The sequence below is a fragment of the Ranitomeya imitator genome, chromosome 7 (genome assembly GCF_032444005.1).
Source record: "Ranitomeya imitator isolate aRanImi1 chromosome 7, aRanImi1.pri, whole genome shotgun sequence".
NCBI lineage: Eukaryota > Metazoa > Chordata > Amphibia > Anura > Dendrobatidae > Ranitomeya > Ranitomeya imitator.
Window position 1 is genome coordinate 6947524 of NC_091288.1, and position 19409 is coordinate 6966932.

Here is a 19409-nt window from a genome sequence, read left to right on the forward strand (position 1 = left end):
GTACTTTACGCTGCCCTAAACAGGACAGATCAGTACCCCGGAGCCGCAGCGTGACTAATATATATATATATATATATATATATATATATATATATATATATATATATATATATATATATATATATATATATATATATCTATATCTATATATATCTATATATATCTATATATATATATATATATATTTTGCCGGTGGGCTTAGCTCTTCTTTGATTTGATTTTGGGAATGACAGGTTCCCTTTAATTTAAGAGTGCAGTAGACTGATCTACACTGCTATCCACCTAGCATTGTCTAATCTGTATCTACCTGTGTACATCACTGCCTCAATCCGGTCCTTGATCGTGGCTTCGTGTTCTCCGGTCAGGAAGCTGTCGGATGTATTGTTAGGAGCAGGAACAATTAAAGGTCCAATTAAAAATGCACAAGCTCCTCCTAAATAGTTCAACATGGAGGCAACGGCGGTGGCTGTAGCACGTTCATCTGGAGAGAACCACGTCGTGGAAAGAAAAGGACCAGCGTTCATAACAGTGGGTCCAGCAAATCCATTCAGCAGCTGACCGCCATGTATGAGCCTGGAGATAAAGCACAAAACATATTATATTCCATACAAACTGCAGGATATACCCTAAATCAGGGGTGTCAAACTGCAATCCTCAAGGGCTGCAAACAGGTCATGTTTTCAGGATTTCCTTGTATTGCACAGATGATAATTTAATCACCTACACACACAATGATTACAGCACCTTGTGCAAAGCTAAGGAAATCTTGAAAACACGCATGGTTTGCGGCCCTTGAGGAATGCAGTTTGACACCCCTGCCCTACATCATACTACAGAGCTGCGATCACTATTCTGCTGGTGGCATCACGGTGTACATACAGTGGGTACGGAAAGTATTCAGACCCCTTTAAATTTTTCACTCTTTGTTTCATTGCAGCCATTTGGTAAATACAGAAAAGTTCATTTTCCCTCATTAATGTGCACTCTGCACCCCATCCTGACTGAAAAAAAAACAAATGTAGAAATTTTAACAAATTAAAAAAGAAAACATGAAATATCCCATGGTCATAAGTTTTCATCCCCTTTGCTCAGACTCTCATATGTAAGTCCCATGCTGTCCATTTCCTTGTGATCCTCCTTGAGATGGTTCTACTCCTTCATTGGAGTCCAGCTGTGTGTAATTACACTGATAGGACTTGATTTGGAGCGGCGCACACCTGTCTATATAAGACCTCACAGCTCACAGTGCATGTCAGACCAAATGAGAATCATGAGGCCAAAGGAACTGGCCAAGGAGCTCAGAGAGAGAATTGTGGCACAGATCTGGCCAAGGTTACAACAGAATTTCTGCAGTACTCAAGGTTCCTAAGAGCACAGTGGCCTCCATAATCCTTACATGGAAGAAGTTTGGGACCACCAGAAGTCTTCCTAGACCTGGCCGTCCAGCCAAACTGAGCAATCGTGGGAGAAGAGCCTTGGTGAGAGGTGAAGAAGAACCCCAAGATCACGGTGGCTGAGCTCCAGAGATGCAGGAGGGAGATGGGAGAAAGTTCCACAAAGTCACCTATCACTGCAGCCTCCACCAGTCGAGCCTTTATGGCAGAGTGGCCGGACGGAAGCCTCTCCTCAGAGCAAGACATATGAAAGCCGCATAGAGTTTGCTATAAAACACATGAAGGCTCCCAGACTATGAGAAATAAGATTCTCTGGTCTGATGAGACAAAGATAGAACTTTTTACTGATAATTCTAAGCGGTATGTGTGGATAAAACCAGGCACTGCTCATCACCTGCCCAATACAATCCCCACAGTGAAACATGGTGGAGGCAGCATCATGCTATGGGGGTGTTTGTCAGCTGTAGGGACAGGACGACTGGTTGTCATTGAAGGAAACATGAATGCAAAAATTTTAAAGGGGTATGAATACTTTCCATACCCACTGTACATACATTACTGATCCCGAGTTACATCCTGTATTATACCCCAGAGCTACACTCACTATTCTGCTGGTGCAGTCACTGTGTACATACATTACATTACTGATCCTGAGTTACATCCTGTATTATACACCAGAGCTGCACTCACTATTCTGCTGGTGCAATCACTGTGTACATACATTACATTACTGATCTTGAGTTACATCCTGTATTATACCCCAGAGCTGCACTCACTATTCTGCTGGTGCAGTCACTGTGTACATACATTACTGATCCTGAGTTACATCCTGTATTATACCCCAGAGCTGCACTCACTATTCTGCTGGTGCAGTCACTGTGTACATACATTACATTACTGATCCTGAGTTACATCCTGTATTATACCCCAGAGCTACACTCATTATTCTGCTGGTGCAATCACTGTGTACATACATTACTGATCCTGAGTTACCTCCTGTATTATACTCCAGAGCTGCACTCACTATTCTGCTGGTGCAGTCACTTTGTACATACATTACATTACTGATCCTGAGTTACATCCTGTATTATACTCCAGAGCTGCACTCACTATTCTGCTGGTGGAGTCACTGTGTACATACATTACATTACTGATCCTGAGTTACATCCTGTATTATACTCCAGAGCTGCACTCACTATTCTGCTGGTGCAGTCACTGTGTACATACAGTACATTACTGATCCTGAGTTACCTCCTGTATTCTACTCCAGAGCTGCACTCACTATTCTGCTGGTGCAATCACTGTGTACATACATTACATTACTGATCCTGAGTTACCTCCTGTATTATACTCCAGAGCTGCACTCACTATTCTGCTGGTGCAGTCACGGTGCACATACATTAGAGGGGGTTACGCTGGAACCTCAGGCACTCTGGGTATTTATTTCCCTGGCTCCTGATTGCATGCCTATGACTGATCTATTAACTCTTTGCCTTTAGCCATGGTATGCAATGTCTTCTTGTTTCTGGCCTCCCTTAGGCCTGTCCCACACACCGATTTTTCCGGTACCGGAATTATCTGGACACCGGAATTATCCATGTCCGTGTGCTTACGTAGCACATCAGTGTGGCACACGTGCGGCAGCCGTGTGCCACCCATGTGCCGACTGAGGACCACATGGACCGTGCAGGAGACAGCGCTACAGTTAAGCACTGTCCCCCCTGCGTGCGGTGCTGAAGCCGGTATTCATCCCTTCTTCCCAGCAGCGTTCGCTGGAGAGAAGGAATGAAAAAAAAAAATTTGTTTTTTCTTTTCCCTTAAAAATAAAGTTTGTGCGCCCCCCCTCCCCCCCGCTTGCCAGGAAATACTCACAGACACCCAGCTCCAGCGATGTCTCCTCTCAGCGCCAGCAGCAGGCCCTGTGTAAGTGGTCACGTGGTCCCGCTCATTACAGTGAGGAATATGCGCATATTCCTCACTGTAATGAGCGGGACCATGTGACCGCTTACACAGGGCCTGCTGCCGACACAGAGGAGACATTGCTGGAGCTGGGTGTCTGAGTATTTCCTGGCAAGCGGGGGGAGGGGGGGGCGCACAAACTTTATTTTTAAGGGAAAAGAAAAAAAAAAGATTTTTCATTCCTTCTCTCCAGCGACGCTGCTGAGAAGGGATGAATTCCGGCTTCAGCTACACGCGGGGGGGTGGGGGGGACAGCGCTTACAGTAGCACTGTCTCCTGCACGGCACACAGACTGCACACGGACAGCATCCGTGTGCGATACGTGTTTTACACAGACCCATTGACTTTAATGGGTCCCTGTGATCCGTGCGTTCCCACAAACACTGACATGTCTCCGTGTTTTTCAAACGGACACACGGTCCGTGAAAACACGCTGACATGTGCAGAGACACATTGATTTTAATGTGTCTACATGAGTCAGTGTCTCCGGTACGTGAGGAAACTGTCACCTCACGTACCGGAGCCACTGACGTGTGAAACCGGCCTTATGAGGTGTTCATTTACTGCATTTTTTATTACTTAACCTCTGTATGCCTCATTCTGGGTCACCAAGGACAAAACCCTAGCAGTGTCCAGGGTTACTAATTCATTTACTTATTTGTGCCCTATTGCTGCACTCTAATTCTCTGCACTTTATTACTTTTTTCAGAAGACTACTGCTTATTACTTTATAATTAGAGTTTACTGTGCAGGTGTTTACAGATCGCCTATAATTATGGATCCAGTATCACTTTTTGGGTACTAGCCATCTATTTTTGGCTCCAGTGTTTTGCTTGCTTTTTTCTGTATGGCCCGTTTACATCTCCAAACACTTTAATATATATTTTTTAATTGTATATTTCAATAAAAATTATCTTTTTATATGCAAATTATGCTTGGAGGACTTTTTTCTTCTCGGCTTCTCACGGTGACTTACCATCTCCTTACTCCCAGGTCGGACACTGGGACACATCGCAGGCCGGAGCCGACCACCATTAAGAGCAGCGTGAGGAGGACGGTGACACGGAGACCTAGGGACAGTAATGAGAGGAGGATGAGCGGTAATTACAGAGACACCCTGTGTGTAATGGGAGAGCGCAGTAATCAGGGTAACGAGGCAGCAGAGGACGCCGGTGATGGCGATTCATCCTGGCCGGGTCAGCTCGGGCGAACGGTCATTAGGTCACAGGCGGCCTCTGGGCAGACACAAGGAGTGGTGGATGAAAGGACCGGCCATATTCCCAGGACCTGACCCTACGGAGCTGCGAGCACAGATACAATGCTCATCACCCAACTAGGCCGAGGACCCCTCATCACTGCAGACAGGGGCTGTATCGTTGAGGATTCTGCAATTCTCAGTTTTACTCCTTGCGAAAACAATTGACGCTACAACTTCAGTATTGCCATGGTTACAGGAGCGCACCCAGGTCACCACGTCACAGACAAAAGCACCGAGCCACAAGTCAAGCGAAGGAGAAGAAGGACTTGTGTTCACAAGTTGCGTTTCACAGGAGCAGCGAAGTCTGAGATTTCAGAAATCTCAAGCACACACATTGGTTTTATTATCTCGATTTGGAAAACTGCAGCATGTCACTTTCAGAGTTTTTCTTACGTATTTGCAGCGTTTTTAACCCCTTAGTGATCGATCCAATTTTGTCCTTAATGACCAGGCCAATTTTTACAATTCTGACCACTGTCCCTTTATGAGGTTATAACTCTGGAACGCTTCAACGGATCCCACTGATTCGGAGATGTTTTTTCTCGACATATTGTACTTCATGACAGTGGTAGTTTCTTCGAAGTGACTTGTGTTTATTTATGAAAAAACGGAAATTTGCCCAAAATTTCTGAAATTTTTACATTTTCAATTTTTGTGCCCTTAAATCAGAGAAATGTGTCACACTAACATTTCCTACATGACAACTTTACATCAGCACAATTTTGGAAAAAATTTTGTTAGGACGTAATAAGGTTTAAAACTGGACCAGCAATTCCTCATTTTTACAAAAATCTGCAAAACCTTTTTTAGGGACCACCTCACATTTGAAGTGAGTTTGGGGGTCAATATGACAGAAAATTCTCAAAATTACACCATTCTAAAGACTCACCCCTCAAAGGGCTCAAAACCGTTTAAAAAAAAATTTACTTTAGACCCAAACTTTTTTTTTTTTTTTACAAGGGTACCAGGAGAAAATGGACCCCAATTTGTTGTGCAATTTCTCTTGAGTACAACGATACCCCATATGTGGTGGGAAGCCACTGTTTGGGCGCATGGCAGAGCTCAGAAGGGATGGAGCACCATATGACTGATTGTCTGGAATCAATGGTGGGGCCATGTTGTGTTTGGAGACCCCGTCATATGCCTCAACAGTGGAAACCCCCCAATTCTAACTCCAACCCTAACACAGCCCTACCCCTAACCCCAACCGTAACCTCAACATCCCAACTGTAACCCTAACCCTAGCCCAGCTCTAATCCTAGCTCCAACCCCAATGGAAAAAAATACATTTTTTTTATTTTTACCTAACTAAGAAGGTGATAAAAGGCGATTTGATTTACTTTTTTTTTTTTTATTTTGATGACTGATAGACCCCATCCCAGTGATCAAAGTGAACCAATAAGAAAAATCTCCTGTTGCTGCCGGGTGCCGGCCGATCTCGGTGGGCGCACTTGGCATGTGCCCGCCATTTTCTTCCGGGAAGAGGACGTGGAGGGCCGGGGGGATGGAGCCGGAGGGTCCGTGAAAGGCGAAGGTACTGGGGGACTTTATTTTTCTCTCCTCTAGTATGCTAGATCATATCAGAGGAGAGAGAGAAATGAATGGGAAACCTGACCTTTTTTTTTTGTTTTTTTTGCAATCATCGTTATTCAGTGAATAACGGCGATCACAAGACTGGGAACGGTAAAAACCCACCCGAATCATGTTCTACGGGGTCTCAGCTACCCCCGATAGCCGAGACCCCAGAGATTTTCCGATGCTAGGGGCCTCAGTGTCGTTAAAAAGCAGTGCCGAAGAATAAGTACCCTTCACCCATTAAAATGTGTATCAGTGGTCGTTAAGGGGTTAACCCACTGGAAACAATGGGTAAGTGAAAAAACACAGTGAAAAAAAAAAAACTGATAAAAAAACCTAATGAAGATAAATCATTCTTTAAGGGGGTGGTACTAAACTTTATCAACATGCACAAGAAAATAAAAAAATGCAGCAATACCCGCCTTCTCCAGCAGCTATTTTACTGCCTAGAGAGCAGGTTTTACATAATATATATATTATATATATTATATATATAGTAAATGGACCTCGGTGATTCCCAATAAAACAAACAGCTTCTACCTCTGGCTCAGTAGTGAAACACAGGAAGGAAAATGATCCTAGAAGATCCTTCCCAGTCATCCAGCGGATCAGCTGTTGGCAGGAGCCCATACGTCTCTTATGTAGCTTTAGAATGACAGGTGAAGTCCCAGCCCCCACGGCCGGCCCCCGGCCCCCACGGCCGGCCCGCGGCCCCCAGCCCCCACGGCCGGCCCGCGGCCCCCAGCCCCCACGGCCGGCCCGCGGCCCCCAGCCCCCACGGCCGGCCCGCGGCCCCCAGCCCCCACGGCCGGCCCGCGGCCCCCAGCCCCCACGGCCGGCCCGCGGCCCCCAGCCCCCACGGCCGGCCCGCGGCCCCCAGCCCCCACGGCCGGCCCGCGGCTCCCACAGCCACATGCAGTTTCCGTAATAGCCAGATATTTCATCTTAAATTCATTTCACTTTGACTTTGCGCACCTTACTGCACCCCTGCATTAGAATACCCACTGCAAGCAGGGCGGAGGAGCGAAGAGGAACGGGGTGTGGGGGTTAGTGACGGGCAACTGACAGCTCCGTGCCAACACGAGGCCGACGTCAGCATCTCCCTGGCACGTGTCCTTGTAAACAAGCAGTGAGGCAAGAGTCATGAGCAGTCTATGGAGAAGCTGGCGACGTCAGCGCCAGATAATAACACGGCAGCACTGAGTATTTACAGCACCGTCTATGGATGTAAGAAAAAGTTGTAAAATAGTTATCCCAAGTTTCAAAAAAACAAACAATTGAGAAAGTGATTTTGTGCCCGATCCCGATGAGACCTGCAGGCCCCGCAGACGGCAGCGCATCCGGTGCCGGGATTTTCCTCTATCCCTGGATGACTTGTTTTTTTTGTGTCTGGGGTGTTTGGGGGCTGACAAGTCACATTAACGTCTTAGAGGGTGACAGTTCTCACCGCCGCGGATCCGGGGATGTCATCGCTGTAACAAGCTGTCAGAAGTGTAAAGTGTTCCCGCGCAGCAGGATAGACAGCGCTCTAATTATCTCACCAACCACCGGAGCAATCACCGCGAACATGACGGGAGCGGAGAAATATATGTACATCCACAAATGAGCAATTATCCAGACAAACATCAGATGCCGCGCGATGCCATCCATGGTATAGCGCATAGCAATGTGCTCATCCATCTAATGTGCCAAGCGCTGGGGCCTCTACAATAGCCTGCCTGCTCGCATGGAGCGGCCGCCGCAGGACGTGGCACTACAGCTAGCTGGGGAAGCAAGAAGGGGTTTTAATGTCAGCTGCCAGAGGGGGAAGGAGACCGATTCTGACGAGCTGCTTCAAGCAACAGAAAAGCAACAAAAGGCAAAAATTACGAAAAAAGGTCATTTTAAGCTACAAACACTAAAATAAAAAAACAATAACAGACTTTCAGGAGTTTTTGATATTAAATCATCCCTGATTTTATCCTGTTATAATGAAAGTTGCTAAAACTTAGCACCTGCCCATTGGAGCCAATTCACATTTTTGCACTTTTGCCATTTCCTCCCCTTCTTCCAAGACCGACAACGTATTTTTCCATCTACATCGCTGTATCAGGGCACGTTCTCCGCAGGACGAGTTGTAGGTTTGAACAACACTATTCACTTTACCATACAATGTTATCGGGGGGAAAAAAATCTAGGTTGTGGTGAAAGGCGGCTTTCAGGTTTTGATTTCCAGCGTTCATTCTGCAGTAAACATGAGCTGACGATTCTCCCCGTCAGGACGATTAGGGCGAAAGTGTAACGTTTTCTGTTTATACTTAGTGGTTCTATAAAAAAAAACAACAACCCTTTTTGAACTTTGTAAAAATGAAGTGTTTGTGTCGCCATTTACTGAGACCTATAATGTTCTTATTTTTCTGCGGATGTTGCTGCTGGGTGGGGGGGTTCATTCATTGTGGGGCGACTTGGATTTTTTTCTGATACCATTCTGGATCACTTAAAAGGCTTTGTCCACTTTCTATGCATTTACTCCTATAGTCCTGGTTATAAAGGCTAAAGGTACCGTCACACTAAGCGACGCTGCAGCGATTCCGACAACGATCCGGATCGCTGCAGCGTCGCTGTTTGGTCGCTGGAGAGCTGTCACACAGACCGCTCTCCAGCGACCAACGATGCCAGTAACCAGGGTAAACATCGGGTTACTAAGCGCAGGGCCGCGCTTAGTAACCCGATGTTTACCCTGGTTACCATCGTTAAAGTAAAAAAAACAACCACTACATACTTACCTTCTGCTGTCTGTCCCCGGCGCTCAGCTTCTCTGCTCTGGCTGTGAGCACAGCGGCCGGAAAGCAGAGCGGTGACGTCACCGCTCTGCTTTCCGGCCGCTGTGCTCACAGTCAGTGCAGAGAAGCACAGCGCTGGAGGACAGACAGCGGTAGGTAAGTATGTAGTGGTTGTTTTTTTTACTTTAACGATAGTAACCAGGGTAAACATCGGGTTACTAAGCGTGGCCCTGCGCTTAGTAACCCGATGTTTACCCTGGTTACCAGCGAAGACATCGCTGAATCAGCGTCACACACGCCGATTCAGAGATGTCAGCGGGAGAGCCAGCGACGAAACAAAGTTCTGGACTTTCTTCCCCGACCAGCGATATCACAGCAGGGGCCTGATCGCTGCTGCCTGTCACACTGGACGATATCGCTAGCCAGGACGCTGCAACGTCACGGATCGCTAGCGATATCGTCCAGTGTGACGGTACCTTAAGGACACTTCAATGTACTAGAATCAACATGATCTATCAGGCTAAGGTGCCCTAAAGATAAGAAGTGATAAGGCTACGTTCACATTAGCGTTGTGCGCCGCTGCGTCGGCGACGCAACGCACAACGCATGCAAAAACGCACCAAAACGCACGCAAAAACGCTGCGTTTTGCGACGCATGCGTCATTTTTTGCCGAAATTTGGACGCAAGAAAAATGCAACTTGTTGCGTTTTCTTGGTCCGACGCTTGCGGCAAAAAAGACGCATGCGTCGCACAACGCAACAAACAAAAACGCATGCGTCCCCCATGTTAAATATAGGGGCGCATGACGCATGCGTCGCCGCTGCGTCCCCCGACGCAAACTAGCATAACGCTAGTGTGAACGTAGCCTAAGAGAAGGATTTAGGATAAAAGGTATAGCTTTATTAATTAACAATTTATAAAACCAATTTAAAAAGAAAGTAGTCAGCTCACCTGAGGATGGGCTATTCCTCATTTGTTCCTGCACGGAAAAAAGGTTGAGCAGCCAGTCGAAAGGAAGAAAAAAAAGGTTTGATAAATCCAGCAGGAATGATGATAAAAATTCTATTTTTATTATTCCATATTAAAAATTGTTTTTATCCTTACAGTAAACCGCATAAAAAAAAATGATGATATATGACAGCATTATGCACACATAGCAGCGTTTAACCAACGCATTTCGACTGAAGTCTTATTCATGGCATGCTTTACCATAAGGATAAAATAATAATTTTTGCTGACAGTGCATTTTTTCTGCTACCAACTTGCTGCCTTCTTCCCCACCACTGGTTAAATTGGTTTTATACATTGTTGTTAATTAAGCCATACCTTTTATCCTAAATCCTTCTCTTGTCACTTCTTATATTTATGGCACCTTACCATGATAGGTCATGTCGATCCCACTTTCTATGCATTTTTTGGAGATGAGCTGTGACCTAAAACATTAATTCTGGAACTTTGAAATATTCCCTTTCTGGTATCAATCCTATGGGTTAATGTTTTAACAAGTTGGACTTTTACAGACATCAGGCATGTTTTTAAAACCAATATAAAATAAATAATAATGTAACCTAATACATATATTTATACATACACACACTGCCCAAAAAATAAAAGGAACACAAACAACACAATGCAACTCCAAGTCAATCACTTCTGTGTAATCAACCTGTCCAGCTATGAAGCAACAACAATTGTGAATCAATTTCTCCTGCTGTTGTGTAAATGGAGCAGAACACAGATAGAAATGATCGGCAATTAGCAAGACAACCCCCATAAAGGACTGGTTCTACAGGGGTGACCACAGGCCATTTCTCGGTTCTCATTTTCTTTTTGGGCTGTTCTGGTCACTTTTGCATTTTGTAATTGCTCCCACCCCTAGTGGTAGAGTAGCATGAGGCAGCAGTTGCTCAGGTAGTGCAGCTCATCCAGGATGGCACACCAGTGCGAGCTGTGACAAGAAGCATAGCTGTGTCTGTTAGCGTAATGTACAGAGCATGGAGCAGATACCAGGAGACAGGCCAGTACACCAGGAGACGTGGAGGGTGGGGGGATGTAGGAGGGCAACAACCCAGCAGCAGGATGGCTACCTCCTTCGTGCGAGAAGGAACAGGAGGAACAGTGCCAGAGCCCTGTAAAATGACCTCCAGCAGGCCACTGACAAAATGTGTCTGCGTAAACTGTCAGAAACATACTCAATGAGGGTGGTATGAGAGCCCGCCGTTCACAAGTGGGTGTTGAGCTTAGAGCCCAACATTGTGCAGGACAATTGGCAGATTCGACATTGGCGCCCTCTGCTCTTCATAAGAGCATATAGACACGGAGCCCGTGTGACAGCGGTGACTGGAGACGCCATGGAGAGCGATCTGCTGCCTGCAACATCCTTCAGCATGACCGGTTAGGAAGTGGCTCAGTAATGGTGTGGGGTGGCATTTCTTTGGAGGGCCACACAGCCCTCCATGTGCTCACCAGAGGTAACCTGACTGCCATTAGGTACCGAGATGAGACCCTCAGACCCCTTGTGAGACCATATGCTGGTGCAGTTGGCCCTGGGTTCCTCTTAATGCAGGACAATGCCAGACCTCATGTGGCTGAAGTGTGTCAGCAGTTCCTGCAAGATGAAGGCACTGAAGCTATGGACTGGCCGGCCGTTCCCCAGACCTGAATCCGATTGAGCACATCTGGGACATCATGTCTCGCTCCATCCACCAACGTCACGTTGCACCACAGACTGTCCAGGAGTTGGCGGTTAGTCCAGGTCTGGGAGGAGATCCCTCAGGAGACCATCCGCCGCCTCATCAGTAGCATGCCCTGGCGTTGTAGGGAGGTCATACAGGCACGTGGAGGCCACACACACTACTGAGCATCATTTCCTTTTTGGGTGTCGTGTAGCATGGTGTAGAAAGCACGGTGTTGCCCGATATTAGGGTGAGTATTTTCCGGCAGCATGGTGTCGCCTGATATTAGGGAGCACGTATTTTCGGGTGTAGGAAGCACGGTGTGGTCCAATATTAGGGCGAGTGTATTTTAGGGAAGCACGGTGTCGCCCTTTATTAGGGCGAGTATTCTCGGGCAGGACAGTGTCGCCCGTTATTAGGGCGAGTGTATTCTCGGGCAGGACAGTGTCCCCCGTTATTAGGGCGAGTGTATTCTCGGGCAGGACAGTGTCCCCCGTTATTAGGGCGAGTGTATTCTCGGGCAGGACAGTGTCCCCCGTTATTAGGGCGAGTGTATTCTCGGGCAGGACAGTGTCCCCCGTTATTAGGGCGAGTGTATTCTCGGGCAGGACAGTGTCCCCCGTTATTAGGGCGAGTGTATTCTCGGGCAGGACAGTGTCCCCCGTTATTAGGGCGAGTGTATTCTCGGGCAGGACAGTGTCCCCCGTTATTAGGGCGAGTGTATTCTCGGGCAGGACAGTGTCCCCCGTTATTAGGGCGAGTGTATTCTCGGGCAGGACAGTGTCCCCCGTTATTAGGGCGAGTGTATTCTCGGGCAGGACAGTGTCCCCCGTTATTAGGGCGAGTGTATTCTCGGGCAGGACAGTGTCCCCCGTTATTAGGGCGAGTGTATTCTCGGGCAGGACAGTGTCCCCCGTTATTAGGGCGAGTGTATTGTCGGGTGTAGGCAACACGGTGCCGCCCGATACTCGGGCATTGTCGGGTGTAGGCAGCACGGCGTCGCCGGATATTCAGGCATTGTCGAGTGTAGGCAGCACGGTGTCGCCGATATTCGGGCATTGTCGAGTGTAGGCAGCACGGTGTCGCCGGATATTCAGGCATTCTATGGTGTAGGCCGCACGGTGTCGCCGATATTCGTGCACTGTCGGGTGTAGGCAGCACGGTGTCGCCGATATTCGCGCACTGTCGGGTGTAGGCAGCACGGTGTCGCCCATATTCGGGCACTGTCGGGTGTAGGCCGCACGGTGTCGCCCATATTCGGGCACTGTCGGGTGTAGGCCGCACGGTGTCGCCCATATTCGGGCACTGTCGGGTGTAGGCCGCACGGTGTCGCCCATATTCGGGCACTGTCGGGTGTAGGCAGCACGGTGTCGCCCATATTCGGGCACTGTCGGGTGTAGGCAGCACGGTGTCGCCCATATTTGGGCAGTGTCGGGTGTAGGCCGCACGGTGTCGCCCATATTCGGGCAGTGTCGGGTGTAGGCCGCACGGTGTCGCCCATATTCGGGCACTGTCGGGTGTAGGCCGCACGGTGTCGCCCATATTCGGGCACTGTCGGGTGTAGGCAGCACGGTGTCGCCCATATTCGGGCAGTGTCGGGTGTAGGCCGCACGGTGTCGCCCATATTCGGGCAGTGTCGGGTGTAGGCCGCACGGTGTCGCCCATATTCGGGCAGTGTCGGGTGTAGGCCGCACGGTGTCGCCCATATTCGGGCAGTGTCGGGTGTAGGCCGCACGGTGTCGCCCATATTCGGGAACTGTCGGGTGTCGCCCATATTCGGGCACTGTCGGGTGTCGCCCATATTCGGGCACTGTCGGGTGTAGGCAGCACGGTGTCGCCCATATTCGGGCACTGTCGGGTGTAGGCCGCACGGTGTCGCCCATATTCGGGCACTGTCGGGTGTAGGCAGCACGGTGTCGCCCATATTCGGGCAGTGTCGGGTGTCGCCCATATTCGGGCACTGTCGGGTGTAGGCAGCACGGTGTCGCCCATATTCGGGCAGTGTCGGGTGTCGCCCATATTCGGGCACTGTCGGGTGTAGGCCGCACGGTGTCGCCCATATTCGGGCAGTGTCGGGTGTAGGCCGCACGGTGTCGCCCATATTCGGGCACTGTCGGGTGTAGGCAGCACGGTGTCGCCCATATTCGGGCACTGTCGGGTGTAGGCCGCATGGTGTCGCCCATATTCGGGCACTGTCGGGTGTAGGCCGCACGGTGTCGCCCATATTCGGGCAGTGTCGGGTGTAGGCCGCACGGTGTCGCCCATATTCGGGCACTGTCGGGTGTAGGCAGCACGGTGTCGCCCATATTCGGGCACTGTCGGGTGTAGGCAGCACGGTGTCGCCCATATTCGGGCAGTGTCGGGTGTCGCCCATATTCGGGCACTGTCGGGTGTAGGCAGCACGGTGTCGCCCATATTCGGGCAGTGTCGGGTGTCGCCCATATTCGGGCACTGTCGGGTGTAGGCCGCACGGTGTCGCCCATATTCGGGCAGTGTCGGGTGTAGGCCGCACGGTGTCGCCCATATTCGGGCACTGTCGGGTGTAGGCCGCATGGTGTCGCCCATATTCGGGCACTGTCGGGTGTAGGCCGCACGGTGTCGCCCATATTCGGGCAGTGTCGGGTGTAGGCCGCACGGTGTCGCCCATATTCGGGCACTGTCGGGTGTAGGCAGCACGGTGTCGCCCATATTCGGGCAGTGTCGGGTGTAGGCCGCACGGTGTCGCCCATATTCGGGCAGTGTCGGGTGTAGGCCGCACGGTGTCGCCCATATTCGGGCACTGTCGGGTGTAGGCAGCACGGTGTCGCCCATATTCGGGCACTGTCGGGTGTCGCAGGCCGCACTCACCCCGGGTGTCCATCAGCCACATGAAGAAGAAGCAGGGCAGGAAGCCGATGGGGCCCCACAGCACGAGCAGGGTGATGTCCAGGCTGCTGAAGCCGTAGGCGGAGCGGGCAGAGATCTGGATGGGCCCCCAGCTGTTCCACACCAGGCCCTGCAGGAAGCCGAGGAGGGAGAAGAGCAGCAGCACCAGCCAGCGCCGCCCGAACACCCGCGGAGGCCGAGGCAGCAGAGGCCGCCGCTCCTCCGCCCGGCTCCACTCCAGCCCCATGGCCGGACCTCTCACCGCAACGCACAGCCGGAACCAACAGACACCGGAAACGGCCGGCGCGCGAGGAAAACATCCGGTCACGGGACGGCACTCCGCCCCACAGTGACGTCACCACGTGTCAAAGGCGGCGTATCCCCGCCCCCGCTGTGCTTAACGCAGCTCCGCCCCTTCCTTCTGGTTGTCACGGCTCCGCCTCATGTAAGCCCCGCCCCCTTAGTTAGTGATTCGTTCTTATTGGGGTCATGTTCTGGCCGTGTTTCTCACAGCCACCAATCACAGCGCAGCTTGTATCATTCTAGAGCGGTGGAAATTGTCTCTTCAGAGAGAAAGAGGCCTAGAACTCTAGCGCCACCTATTGGAAGTAGCGATCCTAACAGTCAATGTGACCCTTTAACGAGCCTCGTCACATGACTTCGGATAACAGCCAATCCACAATCTCAATCTGCAGCCACTGTGTCTCGGAGAACCGATCCTTCATGGATCCCGGTCAGACGCCTCTCAATCAGCCGAACCAGATCTCCACATTACACTGATGAGGGGCAGGACCCCGATACACAGTATCTACAAATACAGCTGGTTTGGCTCTTATCCGAAGTCATGTGACAAGGCTCGTTAAAGGGTTAACATTGACTGTTAGGAGCGCTACTTCCAATAGGTGGCGCTAGAGTTCTAGTCCTCTCTGAACAGATGATTTGCATATTTCCCAGAGGAGCATTGCGGCTTTAAGTCTCCTCACCTCGGCACGCTTAACATGTCACTCTCCACAAGGAGAAACGATAGCGGTGGAAGAAATGTCAGCTGTGTGCTGATTGGTTGATAAAGACAATGAAGCTAAATCTCTCTATGGAGTTTCTGTTCGGCCACGTGATCAGCATTTGGTCAGGATCTACATCAGTATTTACAGGTCCTTCTCAAAAAATTAGCATATAGTGTTAAATGTCATTATTTACCATAATGTAATGATTACAATTAAACTTTCATATATTATAGATTCATTATCCACCAACTGAAATTTGTCAGGTCTTTTATTGTTTTAATACTGATGATTTTGGCATACAACTCCTGATAACCCAAAAAACCTGTCTCAATAAATTAGCATATCAAGAAAAGGTTCTCTAAACGACCTATTACCCTAATCTTCTGAATCAACTAATTAACTCTAAACACATGCAAAAGATACCTGAGGCTTTTATAAACTCCCTGCCTGGTTCATTACTCAAAACCCCCATCATGGGTAAGACTAGCGAAACACTATCCAGGAGGGCGAAACATACAGAAGTGGGGACTAGTGATGAGCGGATAGACTTGTTGCTCAGGTTTTCCTGAGCTCGGGGGTCCTCTGAGTATTTTTTAGTGTTTGGGGATTTAGTTTCCATCGCAGCAGCTGAATGATTTACAGCTACTAGCCAGCTTGAATACATGTGGGGATTCCCTAGCAACCAGGCAACCCCCACATGTACTCAGCCTGGCTAGTAGCTGTGAATTATTCAGCTGCAGCAAGGAAAACTAAATCTCCGAACAGAGACAGAGTCCTGGGCACAAATAAGGAAGTTGGGGGTGGCGGTGGCATGGGGGGTGGGGTCAGAACAGTTAATAATTTAAGAAATAGAAGTACAGAGAGGAACATAAAGTGCATGTATACTAATGCCAGAAGCCTCGCCAACAAAATGGACGAATTAGAACTAATGTTGTTGGAGCATAATTATGACATGGTGGGGATATCTGAAACGTGGCTGGATGAGAGCCATGACTGGGCTGTTAACTTGCAGGGCTATAGCCTGTTCAGAGATGACCGTACAGATAAGCGAGGGGGAGGGGTGTGTCTATATGTAAAATCATCCTTAAAACCCATCCTGCGCGATAATATAGGTGAATTTAATGAAAATGTAGAATCCCTGTGGGTGGAGATAAGGGGAGGGGGAAAAAATAATAAATTACTGATAGGGGTTTGTTATAAATCTCCAAAAATAATGGAAGCAATGGAGAATATCCTCGTAAAGCAAATAGATGAAGCTGCGACTCAAGGAGAAGTCATTATTATGGGGGACTTCAACTACCCTGAAATAGATTGGGGAACAGAAACCTGCAGTTCCAGCAAAGGTAATCGGTTTTTGACAATTATGAGAGACAATTACCTTTCACAACTGGTTCAGGACCCAACAAGAAGGGGGGCACTGCTAGACCTAATATTAACCAACAGGCCAGACCGCATAGCAAATATAAGGGTTGGGGGTTACTTGGGAAATAGCGATCACAAAATAATAAGTTTTCATGTATCCTTTAAAAAGATGTGTAGTAGAGGGGTTACAAGGACACTAAACTTCAGGAGGGCAAATTTCCAACGGATGAGAGAGGATCTTGGTGCAATTAACTGGGACGATATCCTGAGACACAAAAATACACAGAGAAAATGGGAGACGTTTATTAGCATCCTGGATAGGACCTGTGCACAGTATATACCGTATGGGAATAAACATATTAGAAATAGGAGGAAACCAATATGGCTAAATAGAGCTGTAAGGGGCGCAATAAGGGACAAAAAGAAAGCATTTAGAGAATTAAAGGAAGTAGGTAGTGAGGAGGCATTAAATAAATACAGAAAATTAAATAAATTCTGTAAAAAGCAAATCAAGGCAGCAAAGATTGAGACAGAGAGACTCATTGCCAGAGAGAGTAAAAATAATCCTAAAATATTCTTTAACTACATAAATAGTAAGAAACTAAAAAATGATAGTGTTGGCCCCCTTAAAAATAGTCTGGGTGAGATGGTGGATGAGGATGAGGTAAAAGCCAATATGCTAAATGACTTTTTTTCATCAGTATTTACACAAGAAAATCCCATGGCAGACAAAATGTCTAGTGATAAAAATTCCCAATTAAATGTCACCTGCTTAACCCAGCAGGAAGTGCGGCGGCGTCTAAAAATCACTAAAATTGACAAATCTCCGGGCCCGGATGGGATACACCCCCGAGTACTGCAGGAATTAAGTACAGTCATTGATAGACCATTATTTTTAATCTTTAAAGACTCCATAATAACAGGGTCTGTGCCACAGGACTGGCGTATAGCAAATGTGGTGCCAATATTCAAAAAGGGGACAAAAACTGAACTCGGAAACTATAGGCCAGTAAGCTTAACCTCTACTGTGGGTAAAATCCTGGAGGGCATTCTAAGGGACGCTATACTGGAGTATCTGAAGAGGAATAACCTCATGACCCAGTATCAGCACGGGTTTACTAGGGACCGTTCATGTCAGACTAATTTGATCAGTTTCTATGAAGAGGTAAGTTCCGGATTGGACCAAGGGAACCCAGTGGATGTAGTGTATATGGACTTTTCAAAAGCTTTTGATACGGTGCCACACAAAAGGTTGATACATAAAATGAGAATAATGGGGATAGGGGAAAATATGTGTAAGTGGGTTGAGAGCTGGCTCAGGGATAGGAAACAAAGGGTGGTTATTAATGGAGCACACTCGGACTGGGTCGCGGTTAGCAGTGGGGTACCACAGGGGTCAGTATTGGGCCCTCTTCTTTTTAACATATTTATTAATGACCTTGTAGGGGGCATTCAGAGTAGAATTTCAATATTTGCAGATGACACTAAACTCTGCAAGGTAATCAATACAGAGGAGGACAATTTTATATTACAGGATGATTTATGTAAACTAGAAGCTTGGGCTGATAAATGGCAAATGAGCTTTAATGGGGATAAATGTAAGGTCATGCACTTGGGTAGAAGTAATAAGATGTATAATTATGTGCTTAATTCTAAAACTCTGGGCAAAACCGTCAATGAAAAAGACCTGGGTGTATGGGTGGATGACAAACTTAAATTCAGTGGCCAGTGTCAGGCAGCTGCTACAAAGGCAAATAAAATAATGGGATGCATTAAAAGAGGCATAGATGCTCATGAGGAGAATATAATTTTACCTCTATACAAGTCACTAGTTCGGCCACACTTAGAATACTGTGCACAGTTCTGGTCTCCGGTGTATAAGAAAGACATAGCTGAACTGGAGCGGGTGCAGAGAAGAGCGACCAAGGTTATTAGAGGACTGGGGGGTCTGCAATACCAAGATAGGTTATTACACTTGGGGCTATTTAGTTTGGAAAAACGAAGACTAAGGGGTGATCTCATTTTAATGTATAAATATATGAGGGGACAGTACAAAGACCTTTCTGATGATCTTTTTAATCATAGACCTGAAACAGGGACAAGGGGGCATCCTCTGCGGTTGGAGGAAAAAAGGTTTAAGCATAATAACAGACACGGATTCTTTACTGTAAGAGCAGTGAGACTATGGAACTCTCTGCCGTATGATGTTGTAATGAGTGATTCATTACTTAAATTTAAGAGGGGACTGGATACCTTTCTGGAAAAGTATAATGTTACAGGGTATATACACTAGATTCCTTGATAGGGCGTTGATCCAGGGAACTAGTCTGATTGCCGTATGTGGAGTCGGGAAGGAATTTTTTTCCCCAATGTGGAGCTTACTCTTTGCACATGGGGTTTTTTTGCCTTCCTCTGGATCAACATGTTAGGGCATGTTAGGTTAGGCTATGGGTTGAACTAGATGGACATATAGTCTTCCTTCAACCTTAATAACTATGTACTATGTACTATGTACTATGTACTATGAACACTAAAAAATACTCGGAGGACCCCG

At 47.9% G+C, this 19409-nt stretch overlaps 1 protein-coding gene across 3 annotated transcripts in view; it reads right to left on the minus strand.

Annotated features, from left to right (window-relative positions):
* SLC49A4 (solute carrier family 49 member 4) overlaps positions 1-14834 on the minus strand; it is a 142286-nt gene extending 127452 nt beyond the window's left edge. For 2 of the 3 annotated variants that reach the window (XM_069732620.1, XM_069732619.1), the window contains exons 1-3: positions 14472-14821; positions 4330-4423; positions 308-573 (exon numbers count right to left, since the gene is read on the minus strand). In XM_069732620.1, the coding sequence (XP_069588721.1) occupies positions 308-573; positions 4330-4423; positions 14472-14736 (625 nt within the window). In that variant the 5' untranslated portion in view covers positions 14737-14821. Of the gene's footprint in view, positions 1-307; positions 574-4329; positions 4424-14471 lie in introns of all 3 variants that reach the window. The other variant, XM_069732618.1, reaches the window with a different exon arrangement.
* Positions 14835-19409: the final 4575 nt, after the last annotated feature.